This window comes from Pantherophis guttatus, chromosome 12, assembly GCF_059756535.1.
Source record: "Pantherophis guttatus breed Tessera chromosome 12, ASM5975653v1, whole genome shotgun sequence".
Classification (NCBI taxonomy): domain Eukaryota; kingdom Metazoa; phylum Chordata; class Lepidosauria; order Squamata; family Colubridae; genus Pantherophis; species Pantherophis guttatus.
The window spans coordinates 6,265,941-6,291,503 of NC_142074.1; the positions used below are offsets into that span (position 1 = coordinate 6,265,941).

The 25,563-nt window shown below is 40.7% G+C and overlaps 1 protein-coding gene across 1 annotated transcript in view; it reads left to right on the forward strand.

The window, feature by feature from the left end:
- TRPC5 (transient receptor potential cation channel subfamily C member 5) overlaps positions 1–25,563 on the forward strand; it is a 286,202-nt gene that overhangs the window by 69,817 nt on the left and 190,822 nt on the right. Inside the window, exon 2 of the mRNA XM_034435068.2 lies at positions 15,398–15,796. Within this exon, the coding sequence (XP_034290959.1) occupies positions 15,419–15,796 (378 nt within the window). The 5' untranslated portion in view covers positions 15,398–15,418. The remainder of the gene's footprint in view (positions 1–15,397; positions 15,797–25,563) is intronic.

Here is a 25,563-nt window from a genome sequence, read left to right on the forward strand (position 1 = left end):
TGCTTGACTTTCTTAAAGTGGAAGGGTTGTTTTAACGTTTTTACACCGCTGTTGGGAGGAAATACTCCCCTGTTGGAGTTCTTCCAGCCAGGATGCAATGATCAGCACTTTGAAGAAATAATTGAATAATGGAGCAGAAGCTTTTAATGACAGGGAACCAAGATGAGTGACATTCAGCAAGGCTTCTTGGCTAGCTAGAAAGATTGACATTCAAACATGAGTTTACATACCCTTTCTGACTTTTGGTCTACAACTGGTTTTTGGTGAAGTTTAATTCTGTGCTTGGTGATGTTTAGTCCTGTGTTTAGTGATGAGATAATTTTCCCTATTCAGCTTTGTTTGGAAGGAAAAATGTTAATCTCTGTTCCTGAAAAGAAGAAGCTTCAGAAATCTGACTAGTTCTGTGTCTATTTGTTCTGGTAATTGGTTTAATAAGCAACAGATACTCTGCTCCTTTGCTTCATTCTGGAGAGTTTAAATGACCTCTCTGCTAAAGGTTTTCACTTTATGAGCAAGAGTTGGCTGCTGATAGTTATCATTGCATTTTAACTATTTTAATTCCTCAAGGTGCTCTGGCACCCTCCCTGATTTGTAACTTCAGTTTTCAGGTAATTCTAATCTAACGATTGGTATTTAGGGATTGGTATTCTTGCAAGCAAAGAAGCTTTTTGTATTTTTGTCCAGGTAATCCTTGATTTACAACAGTTACAATGGCACTGGAAAAAGTGACTTATGACCATTGCAGCAAACATTAGGGCAAAGAAGTGATGCCACATGACGGTTGTTAAGAATGCTGCAACGGGCATAAATGATGACCAGTCATAAGTGCGAGGACCGGTCAAAAGTTCCAGGACCTGTTAGAAATCACTTTTTCAGCCCTCTGGGTAGTCTTTTTGTGCATATGGACTACTCAGAGGGCTGAAAAAGTTATTTTTGACCAGTCCTCACACTTATGACTGTCCTCACATTTTACGTTTTTTGCCCTATTTTGTCACCATGGTGAAGAGAAGCAGTTGTGAAATGAGTGACACGGTTGTTAAGAATGCTGCAACAGGCATAAATGTGAGGATGGTCATAAGTGTGAGGACCAGTCAAAAGTGTGAGGACTGGTCAGAAATGACTTTTTTCAGCCCTCTGAGTAGTCCCTATACACATAGCCATAGCCACCCGGTCACATGATCAGCTAGGCACGCCCACCCGGTCACATGACCACCAAGCCATGTCCACCCAGTCACATGACCACCAAGCCACACCCGCCCAAATAAGCCATGCCCACAGAACCTCTTGTTAAAAAATTGAATCCCATCACTGCTCTCTCCCCTCTGCCACCAGTCTGCAGAGATAGAAAGTTTGGGGATCACTACCCTAGAAGACCTGTATGAAGCAACACCAGAGGTGATCACTTGGATAGTTGAACTGGACATCCAGTTAGGAGGCCACTGCCATATCCCCATAGACGTTTTGTATATAATTACATGGAAGTTGTGTATATGTTTACTTCTCTTCTGTCATGTTCTCATAGTACACTAAATAAATAAATAATAAGCACCACTGTAATTCAAGGAAGGGTTGCTAAAACATTTCCAACCCAGAATTTAAGAGTTTATTGGTAGACTAATAAATGTTTTGGAGATTGTTATATAAACAATCAGGTACAAGTGTCCCTATTCATAACAAAGAGATCCAACTGCTCATTGGAACATAGAAAAAGGGTTAGAGGACTTCCGGTTGGTGATCCGTGATGATATGGCGTTGCGAGAGTGATCACTACTCTCCAATGCCACTAATCACAGTGTATTGGGGGCCCCTTCAGGATGCGAAGCCAGGAGACCTTCACGGACAATAGAGGGAATCTGGCGAGCGAGAAAGTGAGGTGCAAGTGCCCATTGCACGACCAGACACCTCTGTCGAACCAGGGCATGTGTGTCTGTCATTTAATGGCGGACCCGAGGCTGCAGTAGCCAGCAAAGAGATGGGAAGCAAGAAAGATCAGAGAAAGCAGTGTTAGAAGATTACTTTCACCCTCATTCCTGAACACCATGGAGAGTGGTATCAGAGGAACGAGGTTGGCGGAGTCGGGTGAGAAAGATTCAGAGAAAGGAAACGAGCAGCGATTGAAATAAAAGAGCAGATTGGAATATCATAGAATGCCGATAAGCCGGCAAGGAAGAATAAAGAGATTGCTGTGACAGATTGCTGGCACAAATGGATAACCGGTGGGATACAGCAAGAAACAGTAAAGTGGGAGAACTTCTGTTGTTTACAGCCACAGATTGGATGGAAAATTAGATGGACGGAGATTTGGCTGTAAATGAGGGGGGAAGAACAGCAAGTGCAGCCATTACTAGGAACTGACGGTGCGATAGTGGAAGAGTGGCTGCAGAGACCAATGGAGAAAGGAACTCTCACTTAGACCAGCTGGTATTGGTAATAGGAGGACTTCGATATTATTGGTGATTGGACAGTAATGACTTTTATGAATTAATAATAGGAGAAGATCTTTTGATCCATATAGCAATTTAACTATATCTTGACGTCTCCATATCTTAATACATCAACATCTTTATATATTTATATCTATTTTTCTTACATATCTCTATATACATTTATATATCTCTATATCTCTATACAACTTAGATACATTTATATATATTTATAAATTCATATAATACTTAGAGTTTCAATTTAAATTTGTGATACCTTTTTTACTAATTTCCTGCTCAGTGTTAGCAAACAAATTGTCTATTTAAGATAAGTTACATATCATAACCATGATAGAATGTTAATTTATTAATAATAATTTGAGAATCCTTGTTCTTAATTGTCTGTGAATATAACCAAATTAATTATTATTATTGTAAGTTAAGCATTTTTAGATATAGATATAGATTGATTGATTGATACAGATTGATAAGCATACTAATTTAATATTTGAAGTTTATATGTATTTTGTACACACACAAAAAACCCGAGCATCCTTAGCATTATAAGAAATAAGACAATCACTGGATAAAGATAAGAGGTAGTCAGTGAGTGAAAATTTGGAGAAATATTGAAAGAATAGTAAGAGACCAAAAAAAGGTCTTGAGAGAAATGACAAGTCTTTCATCAATGGTATTAAAAACAGGAAAGAAGACTACCTCCAACCCTACGATAACCATGACTTCACCAACAACACAGAGATCGACAGAAGGGTTGTCTAAAACAGAAAAATCTATGGTGATACCGACTATGCAAGCCATGCAACCGACTCTGACATTAATCCAAGACACCATGTTGAAGATGCAAGAAAAGATGTCCAGTAACCATGAAGAGTTAAAGACAGATATCCAAGCCTTAGATCATAAGATGAATGAGATACAAGAAACAATACATAATAACGAACAAAGGATAAAAAAGGTGGAAACCAGGATAGAACAAAATGAGAAGGATTTGAATTCAGTAGACCAGAAATTGATGGTATATCGCTGAAATAGTACAACAAGATAAGCAGGATATAATTAAAGAATTAGACGAAGTTTACAGAGTGCAGACCAATTACACCAGAAGGAACAGACTACCCAGGGAAGTACATGTCAGATTCGTGAGGAAAAAAGTGAAGGATATATTATACAACATGGTGAGAGAAGAACCAGTGACGTATAGAGGGAAAGAGGTGATAATTCCCAGGAGAGTGAGGGAAATGAGAAGGGACTATCGATTTTTAGCTATACAATTAAATAAAAGGAGCATCCTGTTTAGATGGATATTGCCGGAAGGCATGTTAATTACCTGGCAGGGGAAGAAAATCAAAATTGATAGTTTAATAGCTGCACAAGACTTTCTCGACCAATAGAGAGGAAAGGAGGAGGAACAAAGCAACAAGGAAGAAGTAGAAGCAATAGCACCAGAAGAGGAGATCCTCTGCCAATGGAACTCTAAAGAAGGAACCCCAGAGAAGAAGGAGATAGAAGAAAAGGAAAGCAAAGAGACAAAAGGGAGAAACTAAGATCTCAAAGAACTACACAAGCAAACAGAAACTAAAGTCGAGTAAGAAAAGCAGAAATGGAGGATTGGAAATTAACATCAATTAATGTTAATGGATTAAATGATAGTAGGAAGAGAAAACAAATACTCACAAAATTAATTAAGCAAAATGCCAATATAATATGCCTTCAGGAAGTTCATATAAGAAAAGAAAAGGGAAAATGTTTAGAATATAAGAAATTTGGAAAAACCTTCACCTCACTAGTGGAGAAAAAAAAGAGGGGAGCTGTAATATACGTTAAAAAAGAGATTGTAGTGGAGTTAAAATACAATGATATTAAGGGGAGAACACTAATGATTGAGATAAGGAGAGGAGACTCTCAAATATTATTGGTAGCCATATATGTCCCAAACAAAAAGTAGGGGGAATACTTTAGAAAGCTCCATGAGCAAATAAGTAAAATGGAACATAGCAACATCTGTATAATAGGAGATTTCAATGGGATAGTTGATCCAGATAAGTACTATAAGAGTGACAAAAACAAACAAACAAAAAGGGATAAATTACCAAGAACATTTTTTTATTTAACGGATGAATTGAACTTAGTAGATGTTTGGCGGACTTTACACCCGAATAATAAACATTATATCTTTTACTTGAATCCCCAAAAATTGTGGTCGAGAATTGATATGATATGGGCTAGTAGGAATCTTGGAATGTAATCTGCAGAAATAACACCAAATATATGGGCGGACCATAATCCCTTAGAAATAAGGTGGAAAAATGCACAGAGGAAGAAACAGAAGAGATGGAGGCTAAATACGCAACTTTTGTGGGACAATGACTTTACAGAAAAAGTCAAGGGAGAATTAAAATTATTTTTTAAGGAAAATGAAAATCAAGAAACACCTTGAGTAATTATATGGGACACGATGAAGGCATATTTAAGAGGGTTGGCAATATCATATAGTGCACATAAAAATAAAGAAAAAAGGAAGGTACAGAAGGAACATTTAGAGAAACTGGGGGAGGCAGAAAGGAAATTGCAGCAAAATCCAGGAGACAAGGTGGCCAAAGAAAGTTGGATGATGCTAAGACACAAATTGAATATTTTAGAGCAGGAAGAATTGGCATACAAAATAAAACGATCAAAACAATACTACTTCGAAAATGCTAATAAACCGGGCAGATGGCTGTCGTATAAACTAAAGAAGGAGAATGAAAAAGGGATCATTTATCAATTGGAAGACATGAATGGAAATGTATTAAACAAAGAAGAGGATAAGCTCGAAATTGCTCGGGAATATTATGCAGCATTATATAAAGAGGAAGAAGTCCCAAGAGAGAAAATTGAACAATATCTGGCAAATGAAGAACTCCCATTGATAGGAGAGGAGGACAGGGTATTATTGAATAGAGAGGTAACAATAGAGGAACTAAAGATGGCAATTTCAAAACTTAAAGATAATAAATCACTAGATCCGGATAGTTTCCCAGGAGAATTGTATAAAAATTTGGAGGAAATACTATCACTGAAATTATTGGAAATTTGTAATGAGGCGTTGATGGACTCTAAAATTCCACATTCATGGAGGGAAGCTTATATCATGCTACTGCCCAAAGAAGGTACCGATCCAAAACAAATACAAAATTATAGGCCAATTTCCTTTTTAAATTCGGATTACAAAATTTTTATGAGCATAATGGCAGAAAGAACAAAGAAAATATTAAATATCTTGATACATACAGATCAAAATAGATTTCTCCCCGAAAGGCAAATAAGAAATAATATAAGAATAGTGATTGGCGCCTTAGAATATTACGAAGTGCACTTGGATAAACAGATGGCACTAGTCTTCTTAGACGCCCAGAAAGCATTTGACAATCTAAATTGGGAATTCATGGTCAAACAAATTAAGAAATTGGAATTCGGAGAAAATTTTGAGAAAATGATAAAAGCAATTTATAACAAACAAAGGGCAAATATATTAGTAAATGGGGACATGACCAAAACATTTCAGATTAGGAAGTGGGTAAGACAAGGATGCCCTTTGTCGCCATGACTGCTTATACTGCCCTTAGAAATTTTGTTAAGAAGAATCAGAAATAATGATGAAATAAAGCGACTGAAGATTAGGAGAGAGGTATATAAAACTCAGGCATTTGCGGATGATGTAGTTTTGATTATGGAGGAACCACTAGAAACAGGATAAAAAATCCTAGAAGAACTAGGTAGATACGGAGAAGTGTCTGGATTTAAATTAAATAAAACCAAAACTAAAGTGTTGGCCAAAAATATGACAGAACAGCAAAAGAAAGAAATAGAAAAAAAGTTGGGTTTGCAAATTGTTAAAAGAATAAAGTATCTAGGAGTCTGGATAACACCAAGATGCTCGGCTTTAAAAGAGGATAATTATGTGCCTTTGATTAAAAAATTAAACAGGATTTGGAAAGATGGGGGAAATTGCAATTGTCACTCTTAGGCAGAATAGCTTCAATAAAGATGAATATCCTGCCCAAGCTGTTATATCTGTTTCAAACTACACCGGTTAATTTGGACAATTTTTTTTCCCCGGAATTGAATAAATCTATTAGGAAATTTGTCTGGGGCGGGGGGGGGACCTAGAATTTCATTCAGAACATTACAGGATAAAAGGAGCAGGGGAGCTTTGGACTCCCAGCCTGGGAAATATTTATTTTATTTTTATTTTATTTTTCAATTTATATACCGCCCTTCTCCCTGAGGACTCAGGGCAGTGCACAGCCAGAATTAAAAACATAAAATACAAATATTAAAAACAATTAAAATCTATATAAATTTGGCCCAAAATTTAAAAAACCACAAACCAATTAAACATTTAAAATTTAAAAAAAAAATTCTTCCTAAGCCAGCCCGGCTTGCTGGAAAAAGTGGGTTTTAAGGGCACAGCGGAAGGCACTGAGGTCTTGGATTCTCCTTATCTCTGGGGGCAACTGATTCCAGAGGGTAGGTACCCCCACAGAAAAGGCCCTCCCCCTGGGGGTCACCAGCCTACATTGTTTGGCTGATGGCACCCTGAGGAGGCCCTCTCTGTGGGAGCGCACGGGTCGCTGGGAGGTCGTCGGTAGCAGCAGGCGGTCTCGAAGATAGCTAGGCCCTATGCCATGGAGCGCTTTAAAGGTGATAACCAACACCTTGAAGCACACCTGGAAGACCACCGGGAGCCAGTGCAGCTCGCGCAGGAGCGGTGTTACATGGGAGCGCCATGCTGCTCCCATCACTACCCGCGCTGCTGCGTTCTGGACCAGCTGGAGCCTCCGGGTGCCCCTCAAGGGGAGCCCCATGTAGAGAGCATTGCAGTAGTTAAGGCGAGAGGTATAATATAAATATATTATAAGGCAGCTAATTTAGTGTGGATAAGGGAATGGATCGCCCTAGAAAACAAAAGGATTTTAACCTTGGAAGGCCACGACTTGCAGAGAGGGTGGCATGCATACCTATGGGACGAGGACAGGAAAAAAAAAACATATTTCCACAGACACAGAATAAGGGACACATTAATACAAACTTGGACAGAGATTAGGCAAAGGCAATATATGAAAGTCCTGAAGTGGCTTTCCACAATGGAAGCTACGATATACCCCAACATGTTAGGAAACGAAAAAATGTTTAGATATAAGTATATTTTAGATAGCGGTGGAAACCTTAAATCCAATGATACACTGAGAGAACAAGGCATTAATATTGACTGGTGGCCATACCTACAAATCAAGTCTCGATATCAAAAAGATAAGGAGGAATTCAGTATAGAGATAAGATCAAACGGACTGGACAAGATATTGATAGGAACGGAGGAAAAAATTTTGGCTAAATTATACAATTACCTATTAGAATACGAAAGGGCAGAGGAGTTGGTTAAGGATCAAATGATTGCGTGGGCTTAACGCATTGTAAGCCGCCCTGAGTCTCCGGAGAAGGGCGGCATATAAATCAAATTAAAAAAAAAAATACTATACGGTGTGGGAAGGGTGGTATAAGTGGATGGAAGATAAAATAAAAAAGGAATAAGGGATGGTGTAACTACTAAAAGCAATAAGTAATCTAAGAGACACCATGTATGTAACCTATATATATGTATGAACACTGCTTAACCGATATTAGTTGAATTGCAATATTATCTAACTCAATAAAAAATGGGGGGGGGGGGAGAAAAGGGTTAGAAAGACAATCCAACAGCTTCCAAAGATAGTACATAGTACTTAGATAAAAATTGATCCTAAATGAAAAATACTTCAGTTGCTGCAGTTGCTGGAGTTGCTTGAAAAGATGTAAATGCTTTTTGTCTCAAGAAATCTTGCTAAAGAAAACTTTCTGAAAAAAATCTTGTTTGGAAACACAATCAGTTTCAGCTGTGAAAAAGCCTAAAGTTGAAATTGAAGGACTGGGAGGGTTACTCTGGCTGGCTAGTGGCCTTTTTAAAAAAATCTTTAAATTCTTGAATACACTAGGCAAGCAATAAAAACAATAAATAAGCAAACACTGGTTTCTTGTCCGGTATCACTTGATAAGATAGGCTAGGAGCTCAGTGGCTCATGTGGTTAGGATGCTGGGTTGGAGGCTAATAAGCCTGCATTGGAGACCTAAGTGCTGCTGCATGGTGGGGGTGAGTCCTGTCATCTGCTCCAGCTCCTTAACGTGGACATGAAAGGAGCCCCCATGGGCGTTCTGGGCAATGATGTCACTGGATAATTCTTTCAACCCAGAAGTGCTTTAAATGGTGCCTCCGACATGACAGGGATGGCAGAGACCATAGACTGATATCAGCGTAATATCACCAGAATTTGGGGATGTACTTTAATTGACAAATGTTATGTCTCCCTTCATTGCCTATAATCACACAATTGCAAGAGTGCTGAAGCATCCTTTTGGTTTTCTAAAAGGTGCATTTTTTTTTAAATTTGATTTATATGCCGCCCTTCTCCGGAGACTCAGGGCGGCTTACAATGCGCTAAGCAATAGCCTTCATCCTTTTGTATATTTATACAAAGTCAGCTTATTGCCCCCACAAACTGGGTCCTCATTTCACCTACCTTAGAAAGGATGGAAGGCTGAGTCAACCTTGAGCCTTGGAGAGATTCGAACCAGCAGAAATTGCAGGCAGCTGTGTTAATAACAGGGTGCGTAGACCACTGTACTATCAAGGCTCTTTTGTTAGAAACCCACAATGTCAAGATTGAGGGATTTGAGAAGGTGACAGAATGACAGCTATTTTATGAAACCTTAACTTTTTATTTATTCTAGTTCTTTTATTTAGTTCCAGCCATGTCATTTGTAGTGCAATTTTAACTTATCTGCCCCACTGGAAGTAGTTTAACAAAAATTTCAGCATTTATGGACTTACCTTAAAAGTCCCTAGCGGTAGTTTTTCCATCATCGCCCTCCAACTCAGTTTATTCAATCTTCCTTTTGGGGATTAGAGACCATGTACCCCTGGAGGTTTAATGGCTAGAAAGAACTCATGTTCAATTTGCAGTTTTTGCTCAGGAGAGAATTGTCTTGCACTTGACGATGGCATCCATGGACCAAAAGAATTCAGCCTGCCCTTCTGTAGTTTGCCCTGAAATCCTCATCAAGATTTATTTATAAATTGTGAAAAGAGAGGAGGTTGCACTAAAAATAATTAAATGTGTCAAAATGTAAATAAAACTACTGCAAGGTCACACAGTGAGTGCTTGGTAAGAACATCAGAAGACTGAAAAAGTAATGGAAAAGATGCTTACTCATTAACAAGACATTATAAAAATATGCCAGTGCTTCATTAATGTTCTAGTGATTGCAGTTGGTTCACACATACTGAGCATCTCTGAATCTGTGGTTATAAATCAAAGAGAGTTCAGAATATGCATACCTTCATATAGATTTGGCAACAACCTTTTACCTTTCCTGTCTGTTCCATGCATTTGCCATAGTTTCTACACATGATGCATTGTAGTTCACATGTTTTGTAGGCAGAGTCTAACTCTGAAATCTGAGCATCTCCAATGCAAAGGAATCCTGGTCTTGAATTTGCCTTGTACTTGAAATCTGGAAGATACTCCTATTTCAAGCTGTGTAAGAATTCTGGGCAACATACCGAATAATGGACCTTGGAGGTCTTCTAGTCCAACCCCCTGCCCAAGCAGGAGACCCTATACCATTCCAAACAAGTGGCTGTCCAATCTCTTCTTAAAAGCCTCCAGCACCCACAACTTCTGAATAGGAATTTGCAAATCTGGAGGGCACAGATTGAAGATGGTTAATTTAGATGCTGACAAGATAAATAATCTAGAAAGTTTTATGATCCAACTGAAATACTGCTTTGATTCTTCTCAGGTTTCATCCTATTCTCCAGCTAGCATATTGCTGTGACAAATATAGAAAAGTAAAGAGATCTTCCCAATCTAGTGATAATTAAGGTATCAGAAAGGGGCCTTGAATTTGTTAAGGACCCCATTTCTTTGCTAGGTTTACATGTATGGCAATAATTTTACTCGGTGACCACACACACACACACACCTATATATCTCTATCTATCTATCTATCTATCTATCTATCTATCTATCTATCTATCTATCTATCATCTATGTGTGTATATATATATCTCATAGAAACATTTATATATGTGTGTGTGTGTGTTTTCTGAGGTTTTCGCGGGTGTTTGTATGTAGGTCTTTGGGTATTCAGGTTTTTGCCCGCGTAAAATTGGAAGTGTCGCCAAGACACTTCCAATTTTATGTGTATACATGAGATGAGGGTGTGGCTAACTGATGAGGCCTTATAAGGCTGAAATAGATCTATCTTAGTCTCCCAATGGGCAGCAAAGTGTCTGCTGGCTGCCAGAAGAAAAAAAAAAGCCCAGAAACTAGTGAATTGTGATTTCACTGAACTAGGGCTGCATAATATCTTGGTTTACATAGGTAGAACCTGGCTAAAGAGAAATACACGTAAAACCTACGAAAAAGAAAGAAAAACAAATATTGTACCTTTACAGGGAGGATACATGAGATGAGGGTGTGGCTAACTGATGAGGCCTTATAAGGCTGAAATAGATCTATCTTAGTCTCCCAATGGGCAGCAAAGGGTCTGCTGGCTGCCAGAAGAAAAAAAAAAGCCCAGAAACTAGTGAATTGTGATTTCACTGAATTAGGGCTGCATAATATCTTGGTTTACGCAGGTTTACGCAGGTAGAACCTGGCTAAAGAGAAATACATGTAAAACCTACGAAAAAGAAAGAAAAACAAATATTGTACCTTTACAGGGAGGATACATGAGATGAGAGTGTGGCTAACTGATGAGGCCTTATAAGGCCGAAATAGAACTATTTTAGTCTCCCAATGGGCAGCAAAGGGTCTGCTGGCTGCCTTTATGTGTATTTCTCTTTAGCCAGGTTCTTCCTATGTAAACCAAGATTTTTATGCAGCCCTAGTTCAGTGAAATTACAATCCACTAGTTTCTAGGTTTGTGTATTTCTCTTTAGCCTTAGTCTCCCAATGGGCAGCAGGGTGCTTGCTGGCTGCCGGAAAGAAAGCCTAGAAACTAGTGGATTGTGATTTCATTGAACTAGGGCTGCATAAAAATCTTGGTTTACGTAGGAAGAACCTGGCTAAAGAGAAATACATACATACATACATACATACATACATACATACATACATACATCTCCGATATCAGTCTATGGCCCCTGCCATCCCTGTCATATATATATGACAGGGATGTCATATATATCTCATATATATATCCCTGTCATATATATATGACTCCTAAAAAAGCATATTTTATAATGCAGTATTTTTTTAAATTTGATTTATATGCCGCCCTTCTCCCGAGACTCAAGGTGGCCTACAGTGCGTTAAGCAATAGCCTTCATACTTTTTGTATATTTATACAAAGTCAGCTTATTGCCCCCACAAACTGGGTCCTAATTTACCTACCTTAGAAAGGATGGAAGGCTGAGTCAACCTTGAGCCTGGCGAGATTCGATCTTACTTTAATTGCAGACAGCTGGTGTTAAATTACAGTGCTTCTGTCTGTTGAGCTAAACCAGGCTCCTATTAGTATTGCAGGCTAACTCTGCTGATTGCCAGGAGTTTGATCCTGAATGGTTCAAGTTCGACTCAGCCTTCCATCCTTCTGAGATCAGTAAAATTAGGACCCAAATTGTTGGGGGGAAATGTGCTGACGAAGAGAGGGCTGTAAAGCACTATGAAGTGCTATATAAGTCTAAGAGCTATTGCTATTGCTATATTTACCTTTCCTAACTTGGTGCTTGCCAGATAGATTACAGCTTGATTTCCATGCTATTTGCAGAACGGGCCTGCTAATTGGTAATTTGTCAGCCCTCTCAGGTAAAGCAGACAAGAAAAAAAAAACTAATTCTATTGTATTGTAAGAATACATTACCAGAAACTTGCAAATCTGAATGTATAAACTTCCTGCTGCCACTTTTAACTGCTTGATCCATTAGGGTGGGACCTTCCTAAGTTTCTGTAGCAGACTATTAAATGATTGTGGACTCCTGCCTCTTATCAGCTTGTTTCATAATCAGTATTTTTTTTCCTCGACCTCCAAAGTCATCTACACATTCCAAAATCAGAAGGACTAGTTTGGAGGACTTTCAGGAAAAGTTGATACCAAATGTTGTCCTTAATGGATCTAAGTCTACATGAAGGGAAGTAAGCAGTAGGGTGCCACAAGGTTCCGTCTTAGGCCCAGTACTCTTCAATATCTTCATAAACAACTTACCGTATTTTTTGGAGTATAAGACGCACCGGAGTATAAGACGCACCTAACTTTTTTGTTTGTTTGTTTTTTAAAAAGGTTTTTTTTAATTTTTTAGATAAAAACATACAATGTATTTTCTTTGAACAGAGTGTTTGGCTGGTTCACAAATTTAAACAGTGTTTAGTCATTTCAATTAAGTTTACAATTTCTATATTTCCTTTTTGCCATATTTATTCCTCATCTATTTTTTTTAAAAAAAACAATATTACCCATCATTCTCATCTCTAATCTTAATCAAATTCAATTTTTCCCTTCTATTCTATATTATACTCCTTCCCATTGTCATCTATTTTTATATCCATCCTCACATTGGTTAATTATTTAATATTACAATTGTTTAATACAAATTCAACATTTTATATAAATCAATTAGTTATAACTATGTTTTTGTAAATTAATCAATATGAACATGAATATTCCAATTATTTCCATGCAATCCAATTTCTTACAAATCAACTAATTATATTTACCAATAATAATAAACCAAATAATTTTCCCCATATATTCTTCCAAATCACAACTTAACCATTTCTGCTTTTAACACAATATACAATTAATAGTATCTCAATTATTACAGTTCCCTAGTTAAATAGAGCTTTTTTTATTTTGTGTTTTAAAATCTTGAACTCTCCTTTTTTGCCCTAAATTTCCTATTGTTTGCACCTACCTTTTTTGGTGAGAAAAAAGCAAAAGAAATCTCTTTCTGCCTCATTTTGTCACGTTGCAGCAAAGAGCCTGCTTTCAGTTTCAGTTTTTTCAGCATAGCTAGGGAAAAAAAATCTGCTCCAGCACTTTTTGCAGCAAGCAGGAAAGCCCTGCGCAAAACAGCTGAGAGCAAATCAGCTGAGAGTCGGGAGGCCAATCTAATCAACTTGTGCTAAATAACCTATGCTGAAGCTGAAAGGGACTGTTTTTTCTTGCTGTTTGCTTGCAAGAAGGTAACTGCTGCGAGGCACAGGCCAAAGGGTGGGGGCCAGTGAGTGGGCAGGGCTACATTCAGTGTATAAGACGCACCTAAATTTTCACCCCTTTTTGGGGGGTAAAAAGGTGCGTCTTATACTCTGAAAAATACAGTAGATGAGGGAATAGAAGGGGAATTTACCAAATTTGCAGATGATATTAAGCTGGCAGGAATAGCTAACACCCTAGAAGATAGGCTCAAGATCCAGATGGATCTTGACAGACTTGAACACTGGGCCCTATCTTACAAAATGAAATTCAATGTAGAGAAAAGTAAAGTCCTACACTTAGGCAAGAAAAAACAAATGTACACATATAGACTGGGTGAAACCAGGCTTAACAGTAGTAACTGTGTGAGGGATCTTGGAGTCTTAGTGGACAATCAGCTAAATATGAGCCATGAGTGTGCAGTGGCAGCCAAAAAAGCCAATGCAATCCTAAACTGCATTAACGGAAGGATACAATCAAGATCAAGTGAAGTACTAATACCATTCTATAAAGCCTTAGTAAGACCACGCCTTAGAGTACTGCATCCAGTTTTGGTCACCACACTATAAAAAAGATGTTGAGACCCTAGAAAAAGTGCAGAAAAGAACAACCAGGATGATTAGGGGACTGGAGACTAAAACATATGAAGAACGGTTACAGGAACTGGAATGGCTAGTCTAGTGAAGGCTAGTCAGGTGAGATGTGATAGCAGTGTTCCAATATTTGAGGGGCTGCTACAGAGAGGAAGGGGTCAAGCTATTTTCTAAAGCGCCTGTAGGCCAGACCAAGGAATAATGGATGGAAATTGAACAAGGAGACATTTAACCAGGAAATAAGGAGAAATTTTCTGACAGTGAGAACAATCAACCAATGGAACAACTTGCCTTCGGAAGTTGTGGGAGCTTCATCACTTGATACTTTCAAGAAGAGATTGGACTGCCATTTGTCAGAAATGGTGTAGGGTCTCCTGCTTGGGTGGGGGGTTGGACTAGATGACTTACAAGGTCCCTTCCAACTCTGTTAATCTGTAATCGGTTGTGCATGTAGTCTTTCCCAATAATGAATTCAGGAGTTTTCTCCTGACGTAGGAGATGACCAGGCTGAGCCTAAGGGAGGGGTCAAATGCATCACATGTCACAAGTCCCTGTGTACCAGCAAGAGATTTATTTATTTATTTATTTATTTATTTATTTATTTATTTATTTATTTGTTGGTTCAATTTATATGCCGCCCTTCTCCGGACACTCAGGGCGGTTTACAATGCGTTAAGCAATAGCCTTCATACTTCTGTATATACCTGCTTAGTAGGGCTTTCGGCCCGCCCTAAGTGGTGTTCTTTTTTATACAAAGTCACCTTATTGCCCCCACAATCCGGGTCGTCATTTTACCTACCTCGAAAAGATGGAAGGCTGAGTCAACCTTGAGCCTGGTGAGATTTGAACTTGCAGTAATTGCAGACAGCTGGTGTTACTTAACAGCACTTTAGTCTGCTTTGCCACCAAGGCTCTTAATTCTAGATCTTAATTCTTAGATCTAAGTCTAGCCCAGCTTGAATGCCTTTCTTATTTCCTGCTCATTTCCATTGGTCAGATTCTTGTAGATGAATCTTTGTACTCATTTGAACTGCCTGAATCTTCTGATTTCTGTGAGTCTTGACAGCTGCTTTCTTTGTTTCCAAACAGCCCATCAAGTCGCTATGAAAAATGGCTCAGCTCTATTACAAAAAAGTAAACTACTCCCCCTATAGAGACCGGATCCCACTGCAAATTGTCCGGGCAGAAGTGGAGCTGTCCTCGGAGGAGAAGGCCTACCTTAGTGCTGTGGAGAAGGGGGACTATGCCAGCGTAAAGCATTCCTTGGAGGAGGCGGAGATCTATTACAACATCAACATCAACTGCATGGACCCTCTTGGTCGCAGTGCCCTTCTAATAGCCATAGAGAATGAAAACTTAGAGATTATGGAGTTGTTACTGAGCCACAATATCTACGTGGGCGATGCACTCCTGTATGCAATACGGAAAGAAGTCGTGGGGGCTGTGGAACTGCTTCTGAATTACAAGAAGCGAAGTGGCGAGAAGCAGGTAAGTCAAGAATGAACTGAGATGTGTATCCAAGGGATTTCCCCAAAGATGCTTTTTCAAAAGACAATTTGACTTTCTTTATTTTTCCTTAAAGATGTTTTGCTTCTCATCCAAGAAACTTCTTCAGTGCACTTCATGTCAGCTGCCCCCTCACTTGTGCTTCACTACCATGTGGTCACAATCTGCTATGAACTCTGGGGAGGGTAGATGGGAGGGTAAATGCTTGGGGGAAAACAAAAGTAACTGCTGCATCTCCCTGAGATGCTGCCTCAAGGTTACCCAGCTGGGAGAAGAATGCAGCTACATACCAACCTATGCTTGAAGCGATCATTATTAAAACATTTTGCTTGAATCTGATGAGTTACGGGGGTGGGGGTGACAGCAATGGGAAGCAGTTAAGGGAGGGAAAAAACTTAGGTATTTTGCTGCACGATTCTCAGTTCTAACTACATATTACTGCAATACACTTGACTTCTAATAAAACTATACCTTTCTCAGCAAATGGAACTAAGGATCGTTTCTAGAATTAGAATTAGAATTTTTTATTGGCCAAGTGTGATTGGACACACAAAGAATTTGTCTTGGTGCATATGCTCTCAGTGTACGTGAAAGAAAAGATTATCAATAATCATAAGGTATAACACTTGATGATAGTCATAGGGTACAAATAAGCAATCCGGAAACAATATCAATATAAATCATAAGGATACAAGCAACAAAATTACAGTCATACAGTCATAAGTGGAAGGAGATGGGTGGTGGGAACGATGAGATGATTAATAGTAGTGCAGACTTAGTAAATAGTTTGACAATGTTGAGGGAATTATTTGTTTAGCAGAGTGATGGCGTTCGAGGAAAAACTGTTCTTATGTCTAGTTGTTCTGTGTGCAGTGCTCTATAGTGTCATTTTGAGGATAGGAGTTGAAACAGTTTATGTCCAGGATGTGAGGGGTCTGTAAATATTTTCACAGCCCTCTTTTTGACTCGTGCAGTATACAGATCCTCAATGGAAGGCAGGTTGGTAGCAATTGTTTTTTCTGCAGTTCTAATTATCCTCTGAAGTCTGTGTCTGTCTTGTTGGGTTGCAGAGCCAAACTAGGCAGTTATAGAGGTGCAGATGACAGACTCAATAATTCCTCTGTAGAACTGGATCAGCTGCTCCTTGGGCAGTTTGAGCTTTCTGAGTTGGCGCAGAAAGAACATTCTTTGTTGTGCTTTTTTGATGACTTTTTTGATGTTAGCTGTCTATTTTAGATCTTGTGATACGATAGAACCTAGAAATTTGAAGGTCTCTACTGTTGATTCTGTGTTGTCTAGTATTGTGAGAGGTGGAAGTATGGGAGGGCTTCTCCTAAAGTCTACCACCATTTCTACGGTTTTGAGTGTGTTCAGTTCCAGATTGTTCCGGTCACATCACGAGGCTAGTTGTTCAACCTCCCATCTGTATGTGGATTCATCATTGTCTTGAATGAGACCGATCACTGTTGTATCATCTGCGAACTTCAGTGGTTTAACAGATGGATCAAAGAGGGCCCTTGCGTCGGTCTTTGGAGATTCAAGATGGTTGTAGGATGTAGTGCAGAGCCATATTAACAGCATCATCTGTCGATCTATTTGCTTGGTATGCAAATTGCAAGGGGTCTAACAGCGGATCCGTGATGGTTTTCAAGTGGGACAGCACTAGCCTTTGAAAGGTTTTCATGACTACAGATGTTAGAGCAACTGGTCTGTAGTCGTTCAGTTCCCTGATGGTGGGCTTCTTTGGCAGTGGGATGATAGTAGAGTGTTTGAAGCAAGAAGGAACATAGCACATCTCTAGTGATTTTTTGAAGATTTGGGTGAAGATGGGGGCCAATTGGTCAGCACACACTTTTAAGCAAGAAGGAGTTATCTTGTCTAGGCTTGGAGCTTTTCCTGGCTTTTGTCTGTGAAATAGGTCTTGCCCTTCCTTTTCTGTGATCACTAGGGGTTATGAACCCAATGGGATGGGGTCAGTTGTAGGAGGCTTGGCTGTTGTTGGGTGTCTGAGATGGGGGTTGTGGAGATAGGTGGCTGTAGTTTCCTTTCAAATCTGCAGTAAAACACATTCAGGTCATCTGCCAGTTGCTGATTTCCTTCAGCCTGGGAAGGAGGTTTGCCATAGCCGGTGATATTTTTAAGAGTTTTTCACATGTTTGCTGGTTCATTTGTTGAAAATTGATTCCTTAGCTTTTCAGAGTAGCTTCTTTTTGCTGCTCTGATCTCCCTTGTAATACATTTCTGGCCTGATTCAGTGGTGGGTTCCTCCCGGTTTGGCCTGGTTCCGCCGAGCTGGTAGCGGTGACAATATGATGTCACCGAACCGGTTCTGCTCCCCTCGCCCCCCCCCACATTTTTCTTACCTTTTATTTGCCCCATCTATTGCTGCCTCCTGAGTCCCAGCTGATCAGCTAGAAGGAAAAAAAACTGTTTAAACTCTTGCCGCAGGGCTTCAAAGGGCTGCCCTACAGCTGATCAGTGTTAAAAGGCAGTGTAGTGGTAGACTGGTGCCTCCAAAAACAAATGAGTAGATCGGTGCCTGCAAAAATAAATGGGTAGACCGGTGCCTCCAAAAATAAATGGGTAGACCAGTGCCTCCAAAAACAAATGGGTAGACCAGTGCCTCCAAAAACAAATGAGTAGACCGGTGCCTCCAAAAACAAATGAGTAGACTGGTACAGCTCTGCAAGCAGTTAAAAGCCTGGTAGACCAGTACCTCTGCTAAATCCTAAAGAATTGTCACATGACCATCAAGCCATGCCCACAAAATAAGCCACGCCCACAGAATCGGTAGTAAAAAAAATTAGAACCCACCCCTGGCCTAATTGTATAGCATTTTATCACCTTTTCTGTAGGTTTCCTCTTTGGAACGATGTAGCTGCTTAGGTTTAGCTGTGAACCAAGGTTTGTTGTTACTCTATATTCGCAAGATCCTGGTGGGTACACATAGGTCTTCACAGACGCTGACATATGATGTTACTGTCTCTGTGAGTTCATCTAAGTCTGCACTTTCAAAAACATTCCGATCAGTGCAGTCAAGGCAGGCCTGTAGCTTTAACTTTGCCTCCTCCATCCAGGTCTTCACTGATTTAATTGTTGGTTTTCTGGTTTTAAGTTTTTGCCTGTAAGCAGGTACAAGGTGAATCATGCAATGATCAGAGTGTCCCACAGCTGCGCCTGGTAAGGACCGATAAGCATCTTTTAGTGTTGTGTAGCAATGATCTAAAGTATTCTTGCCTCTAGTGGGACAATTGACATGCTGAAAGCATTTTGGTAGCTCTTTCCTTAAGTTTGCCTTGTTTAGATCTCCCAAAATAATGGGCAGTGAATCAGGGTATTTGGCTTCAACCTCCATAATTTGGTCAGCTAGAGTTCGTAATGCCTTGTTTACACAGGCTTGTGGTGGGACATAAACAGCAATTAGAAGAAATGAGGAAAATTCATGAGGTGAGTAATATGCTTTGCAGTTGATAATTAATGTCTCTAGGTTTTCGTCACAGAATGTATATATTATAGTTATATCCTGAGACCAGCTCTTGTTGATATATAAGCATAAGCCTCCTCCCTTCTGTTTACCAGATGTTTCTGAAATTCTGTCTGATCGTTGAATCTGAAACCCTGGGATATGCAGGCTGCTATCTTCAATTGATTCATTTAACCAGGTTTCAGAGAAGCATAGGGCTGCTGAATTGTAAAAGTCAGAATTGTATCTGTTTAAAAGGAGTATTTCATTCATCTTATTAGCAAGTGAATGTATGTTGGTTAGGAAAACTGAAGGCAGAGGAATTTTATTTCTCCTATTCCTTAATTTGTTTAAAATCCCCGCTCTTTTATGTCTCCTTCTTCGCTTCTTCCGTTTGGTTTTTTTGGTAATCCATGGTTTCGGGAAAGGGAGGGGGTGTTGAGATCACAGAAAGCTGCTCCTTAAAGAAACATTGCTTAATTTTTAGCAGATGGTCTCGTGAGTAAGAAATCCGTAGTGAGTCACAGAAAATAATTAAAAATAAAGAAACTATTAGAGAGCATTTCACCAAGGCAGCCTTCGGCGGTGCCATCTTGGATCATCTATTTAGAGGTTTAAGTGATGGCAAGTCTGACACCTCATTTCAGAACTGAAGAAGCTTCTTGGATGAGAAGCGAAATGTCTTCAAGTAAAACAAAATTTAGTTGCCTTTTGAAAAAGCACATTTGGGACAACTATGACCTGGAGGACTGAGAATCTCCATAGACATCCAAGGGATTTACATACACAATATAGGTAGTCCTTGACCTACCACCCCAATTAGGACCAGACTTTCCACTGCTAAGCAAGGCAGTTATTAAGTGAGTTATGCCCAATTTACAACCATTTTGCCACACTTGTTAAGCAAATCACATGCAGTTGTTCAGTGAATCACGCAGATGTTAAGCAATTCTGGATTTTCCCATTGATTTTGCTCATTGGAAGTCAGCTGGGAAGATCACAAATCATAATGAGATGGCCTTGGAATGGTGCAATAGTTTTAAATTCATGCCAGTTGCCAAGTGCCTGAATTTTCATCAAGTGAATATGGGGATGGTTGTAAATGTGAGGATTGGTTGTAAGTCACTTTTTTCAATGCCATTGTAACTTAAAATGGTTGCTAAATTATTGGTTGGAAGTCAAGGACTTCCTGTATTATAAATGAGGAGAGGATGAACCAGTTCAGCATTTTGTTTTGTTGGTTTGTATCATTGAGTTGGTCCAATTGAAGAAAACAGAATTGGAATTCACTTAATTTGTCTTTGAATAAAATCTCAACATCAAAGGTTTACCGAGTCCTCATAGGATTGCTTCTGTTTACATGGGATATGATAGAGGAGGGAGAACTCAGTTTGGAATATGCATAACATGTACTTCGGGAGTTTGTTTGCTCTATGTATAGGCTGAAATGGGCAGTAAACAGTATCAGCCTTTTCATTTGGTCAGTATTTCTCAACCTCAACAATTTTAAGATGTGTGGACTTCAACTCCCAGGTTTGCTGGCTGGGGAATTCTTGGAGTTGAAGTTCACACCTCTTAAAGTTGTTGAGGCTGAGAAACACTATTTAGATGAACGAAGCCCTGATTTTGCATGAACAGGAAAGATTTAGATTCTATGTTATGTTCCACGCAACTTCTCTCATGCCTTTGAAGCATCTCTGAAGCCTTTGCATGGAGCTGAAAATGATGTCCCCTCCCTCCCTCCCTCCCTCCCTTCCTTCTTTTGGAATTTGTCTATCACCTAAAACCACTCATGCTCTAAGTAGCCCTCAGAACCTATGTGATACAGTACAATACAAAAATCCATACAACAGTGAACAAACATCACAATACCCACCTCAATTCATTGAGTAATGTGCTAAAAATATTAAATGTGATGTCAACAATGGACTTCATTACCAGAGATGGAGAAAGATTCAGCTCTAAATTTAAGTGTTTTTTGCCACTTTTTTGCCGTTTTTTTTGCTACTTTTATTGTAGCCATACAGGTCTGGCTGGTAGCCCTGTTTAATGTGACCCAGTTCCTGTTAGAAAGAGAAAGATCAGAGAAATATCTCCAAGGCCATTGTGAGGATTATTCAAGAGATCTGAAGGTTAAAATTGATTGACTCTGCTTTAAACTGGATTCTATGATTGTGCATATCTTGTTGAGATGACAGAGGAATGCTTTGGCTTAGCTACCTAGGATAAGCTTGAATGTATACATCTTAAGAAAGTGGTTGGGATCTTTGAGGCTGTGGATGCAACCATCTTTTGACTGTATCCTGGTAAATCAAGGTCTCCTGGGAGATGATGTGCAGTCGGCTCCAACAGGTAGTGAATTCATCCTTGAGCGAAGGGATGTACTTCATTCATTATTTAACAAAATCATTCTTAAAGAAATCATTATTAGACCAAACATTGTTGAATAATTTCTGGCTGTCTCTTTCTGGGGAAGCTTTTAGAGAAGGTGTTGGTCTGAGATTTCAGAGCGCTGTGGTGGAAGAAGATTATCTGGATTCCTTCTAATTAGGTTTCACACATGGAGACAGTTGTGATCTTTGACGTGCATCTATTCTGGTCATCTATTCCGATCACCCTTGATCTTTGAGCATTCAATACCATTAATCATGGAATCATTTTGAACCAACTCAGGACATTATAAAGGAGTGGGGAGGGAGAGAGAGAGACTGTTGTAGTGGATCTCTTCTTCAAATTTCAGTTGGTGTTGAATGGACCAGAGGAAGAGATCTCTGTTACGTAATGAGTCTCAGGATTTGGTGGTCTCCTTTTTCCTTTTTAACATCTATATGAAGCCACTGGGTGAGGCCATCCAAAGCTCTGAGTTAGATGTCATTAGTACATTGATGATAGCCAGCTATATAATCTCAACCTTCAGCAGACCAAATGATGCTTTTTAAAGTTTTATGCCAGTATCTGGAAATCTTGGGAGTCTGGAAGTGGATGAACAGGTTTAGGCTGAACTGTAGCATGGAGAAGCCAGATTCACTTAACAACCATGTTAGCATTGTAGTGATTCACATAACAACTGTGGCAAGAAAGGTTGTAAAATGGGGAAAAACTCACTTAACAACTCTCTTGCTTAGCAACAGAAATTTTGGGCTCAATTGTGATCCTAAATTGAGGACTACCTATATTAAACAGTGCCATTTTACTGGACCTAGGAGATACATCTTCTCTAACATAGTGCCTGCCCAATAGAACAGCTCCCTCCACATATTCAGTAGGGCCTTGATTCTGCAGATTTATAAACCCTCCAAACTTACTAGAATCTCCCCAATATTTCATTCTACACTATTTTTCCTCATTGCTCTGCATTATAGTTTTTCACCCTTGTTAACTGTCCAGTATCACTTGGCAAATAGCTAGCCAAATACATTTAATAAAGAAATAAACAAATTGGCAGTTGGACATTGCACAAAAATCCATCCATCTTTCACTGCCCTTATCAAGGAAGTTTTGGAATTAGCTCCGGCTATCACCTGAATCAATCTTGCTGGGGCTTGAATTATTTAAAGCCATCATTTTTGCTCTGTCAAATTTTAGTTTGTAAGTGCCTTAAGGCAAAGCCTCTTGAGAATAGCTGTGCTGGTAGTACATAAATTATAATAACAGGTATTCACAATGCTCCATTTGGGGTTCTTTGCCCCTCAAAGGTTACCACAGAACTGGAAAAAGAGAAAGAGAAAGGGAATCAGAATGATCAAAGGTCTGAAAAGATCAATGGGCTATATTTGTTTGCTTTTTAAAGACACCAATAAAATGGCAATCATACACAGCTTTCTCTGTAGAGGATTGAGTTGCAAGTGATGATATAGAAAAAATGTCAAAGGACTTTAAAAAAATGAAACTGGACATAAATTTCAAATCAGATGTGAACAGGTGGCACCCTGTTCCCTTGCGGAAAAGTGAGGGGGGAGGGAGAGAGAAACACACACTGCCACCCACACTGCAATTTTTAAACCGCCCGCCCCCCCCCCCAGCTGCTGATATCAAATTGCCACATATTGGTAGCCTGTAATGTAAACTATCAGACTGGTTAAACACACCTCACTTTTTTCCAAATGCCACAACTGTTCATGAAAGAAGGCAGATCCTTGCAAACTATAACAACAGTTTGTTCTCTGGTCACTCTGGACTTGATTTTCATCTCTGGTAGAGGGGACCTAGACATTAAACCCTTGTCATGGGCAGATCATTCGCTCCTTCACTTAAACTTTCAAGCCGCTTCCCCCCGCCGCAGGGAGACGGAACCGACTAGATGGTTCTGTCCCAGGCGCCTGATGGATCCTGAAAGGTTCCAGATGGAGCTTGGGCCGTTTCCAGAGACTCTGGCACACGACTCGACTGAAGATCTGGTGGCCGCCTGGCATAGTGCGGCCACAGGGGCTTTGGACCGCGTCGTGCCTTTGCGGCCTCTGACCCGATGCCGACCTCAGCCGGCTCCTTGGTTCTCCGAGGAGCTGAGGGAGATGAAGCGTCAGAAAAGACGCCTAGAGAGTGTTTGGAGGACTAGTCAATCCGAATCTGACCGCACACAGGTGAGATCTTATATCAAGACCTACCTAGTGGCGATAAAAGCAAAATCTAACTATTTTCCCGCTCTTATCGCATCTGCAGAGAACCGCCCAGCCGCTCTGTTTAGGGTGACCCACTCCCTCCTTCGGGTGGGAGTGCGGGAAGATCCCTTGCAGGGTCGAGCTGAGGATTTTGTGCAGTTCCTGCATGATAAAGTTGCTCAGATTCGGGAAGGCTTGGACTCTGACTGGATGAGTCCGGGGAGGGAGATGGGGGTGAGTCTTGAGAATATTATCTGGGAAGAGTTTGACCCCGTGGCTCCTGAGGACGTGGACAGGATTCTGGGTAGGCTTAGTGCTGCCACATGTTTATTGGACCCGTGTCCCTCCTGGTTGGTACGGGCCTCCCAGGAGGTTACACGAGGCTGGCTCCAGGGAATTATAAATGCTTCCTTGAGTGAGGGTGCCTTTCCCGCCACCTTAAAAGAGGCGGTGGTGAGGCCCCTCCTCAAGAAGCCATCCCTGGACCCGTCTGTATTAGTAAATTATCGTCCAGTCTCCAACCTTCGTTTTGTGGCGAAGGTTGTCGAGAGTGTGGTGGCACGACAACTACCCTGGTACCTGGAGGAAGCTATCTATCTAGACCCGTACCAGTCGGGCTTCAGGCAGGGGTACAGCACAGAAACGGCATTGGTTGCATTGGTTGATGATCTCTGGAGGGCTCGGGACAGGGGTTGCTCCTCTGTACTGGTCCTATTAGATCTCTCAGCGGCTTTTGATACCACCGACCATGGTATCATGCTGCAGCGGTTGAGGGGATTAGGAATTGGAGGCACCGTGTTATGGTGGTTCTCCTCCTTCCTCTCTGACCACTCGCAGTTTATGTTGGCAGGGGGGCAGAGGTTAACCTCGAGGCGCCTTGCTTGGGGGGTGCTGCAGGGATCGGTCCTCTCACTCCTTCTGTTCAACATTTATGTGAAGCCGCTGGGTGAGATCATCCATGGTTTTGGGGTGAGAGTCCACCAGTTCGCTGATGACACCCAGCTGTACATCTCCACCCCAAACCACCCCAATGATGCCCTTGATGTGATGTCCCGCTGCCTGGAGGCCGTGCAGGTCTGGAGGGGGAGAAATAGGCTCAAGCTCAACCCTTCCAAGACAGAGTGGCTGTGGCTTCCGGCGTCCCGGTAGAGTCAGCTGGTGCCATCGCTGACTATTGGGGGTGAATCTCTGCCCCCCACAGATAGGGCTCGCAATCTGGGCGTCCTCCTGGACTCACGGCTGTCTTTAGAAGAGCACATGATAGCCGTAGCCAGGGGGGCTTTTTATCAGGTTCACCTGATCCATCAGTTACGTCCCTTTCTAGACCGGGATGCCTTGCGCACAGTCACTCACGCCCTCGTCACCTCCCATCTGGATTATTGTAATGCTCTCTACATGGGGCTCCCCTTGAAGAGCACTCGGAGGCTCCAACTGGTCCAGAATGTGGCCGTGTGGGTGGTTATGGGAGCGACATGGCGTTCCCATGTAACACCTCTCCTGCGCGAGCTGCACTGGCTCCCGGTGGTCTTCTGGGTGCGCTTCAAGGTTTTGGTCACCACTTTTAAAGCGCTCCATGGCTTAGGACCTGGGTACTTGCGGGACCGCCTACTACCACCAATAGCCTCCCACCGGCCGGTACACTCTCATAGAGAGGGGCTCCTCCGGGTGCCGTCGGCCAAACAATGTCG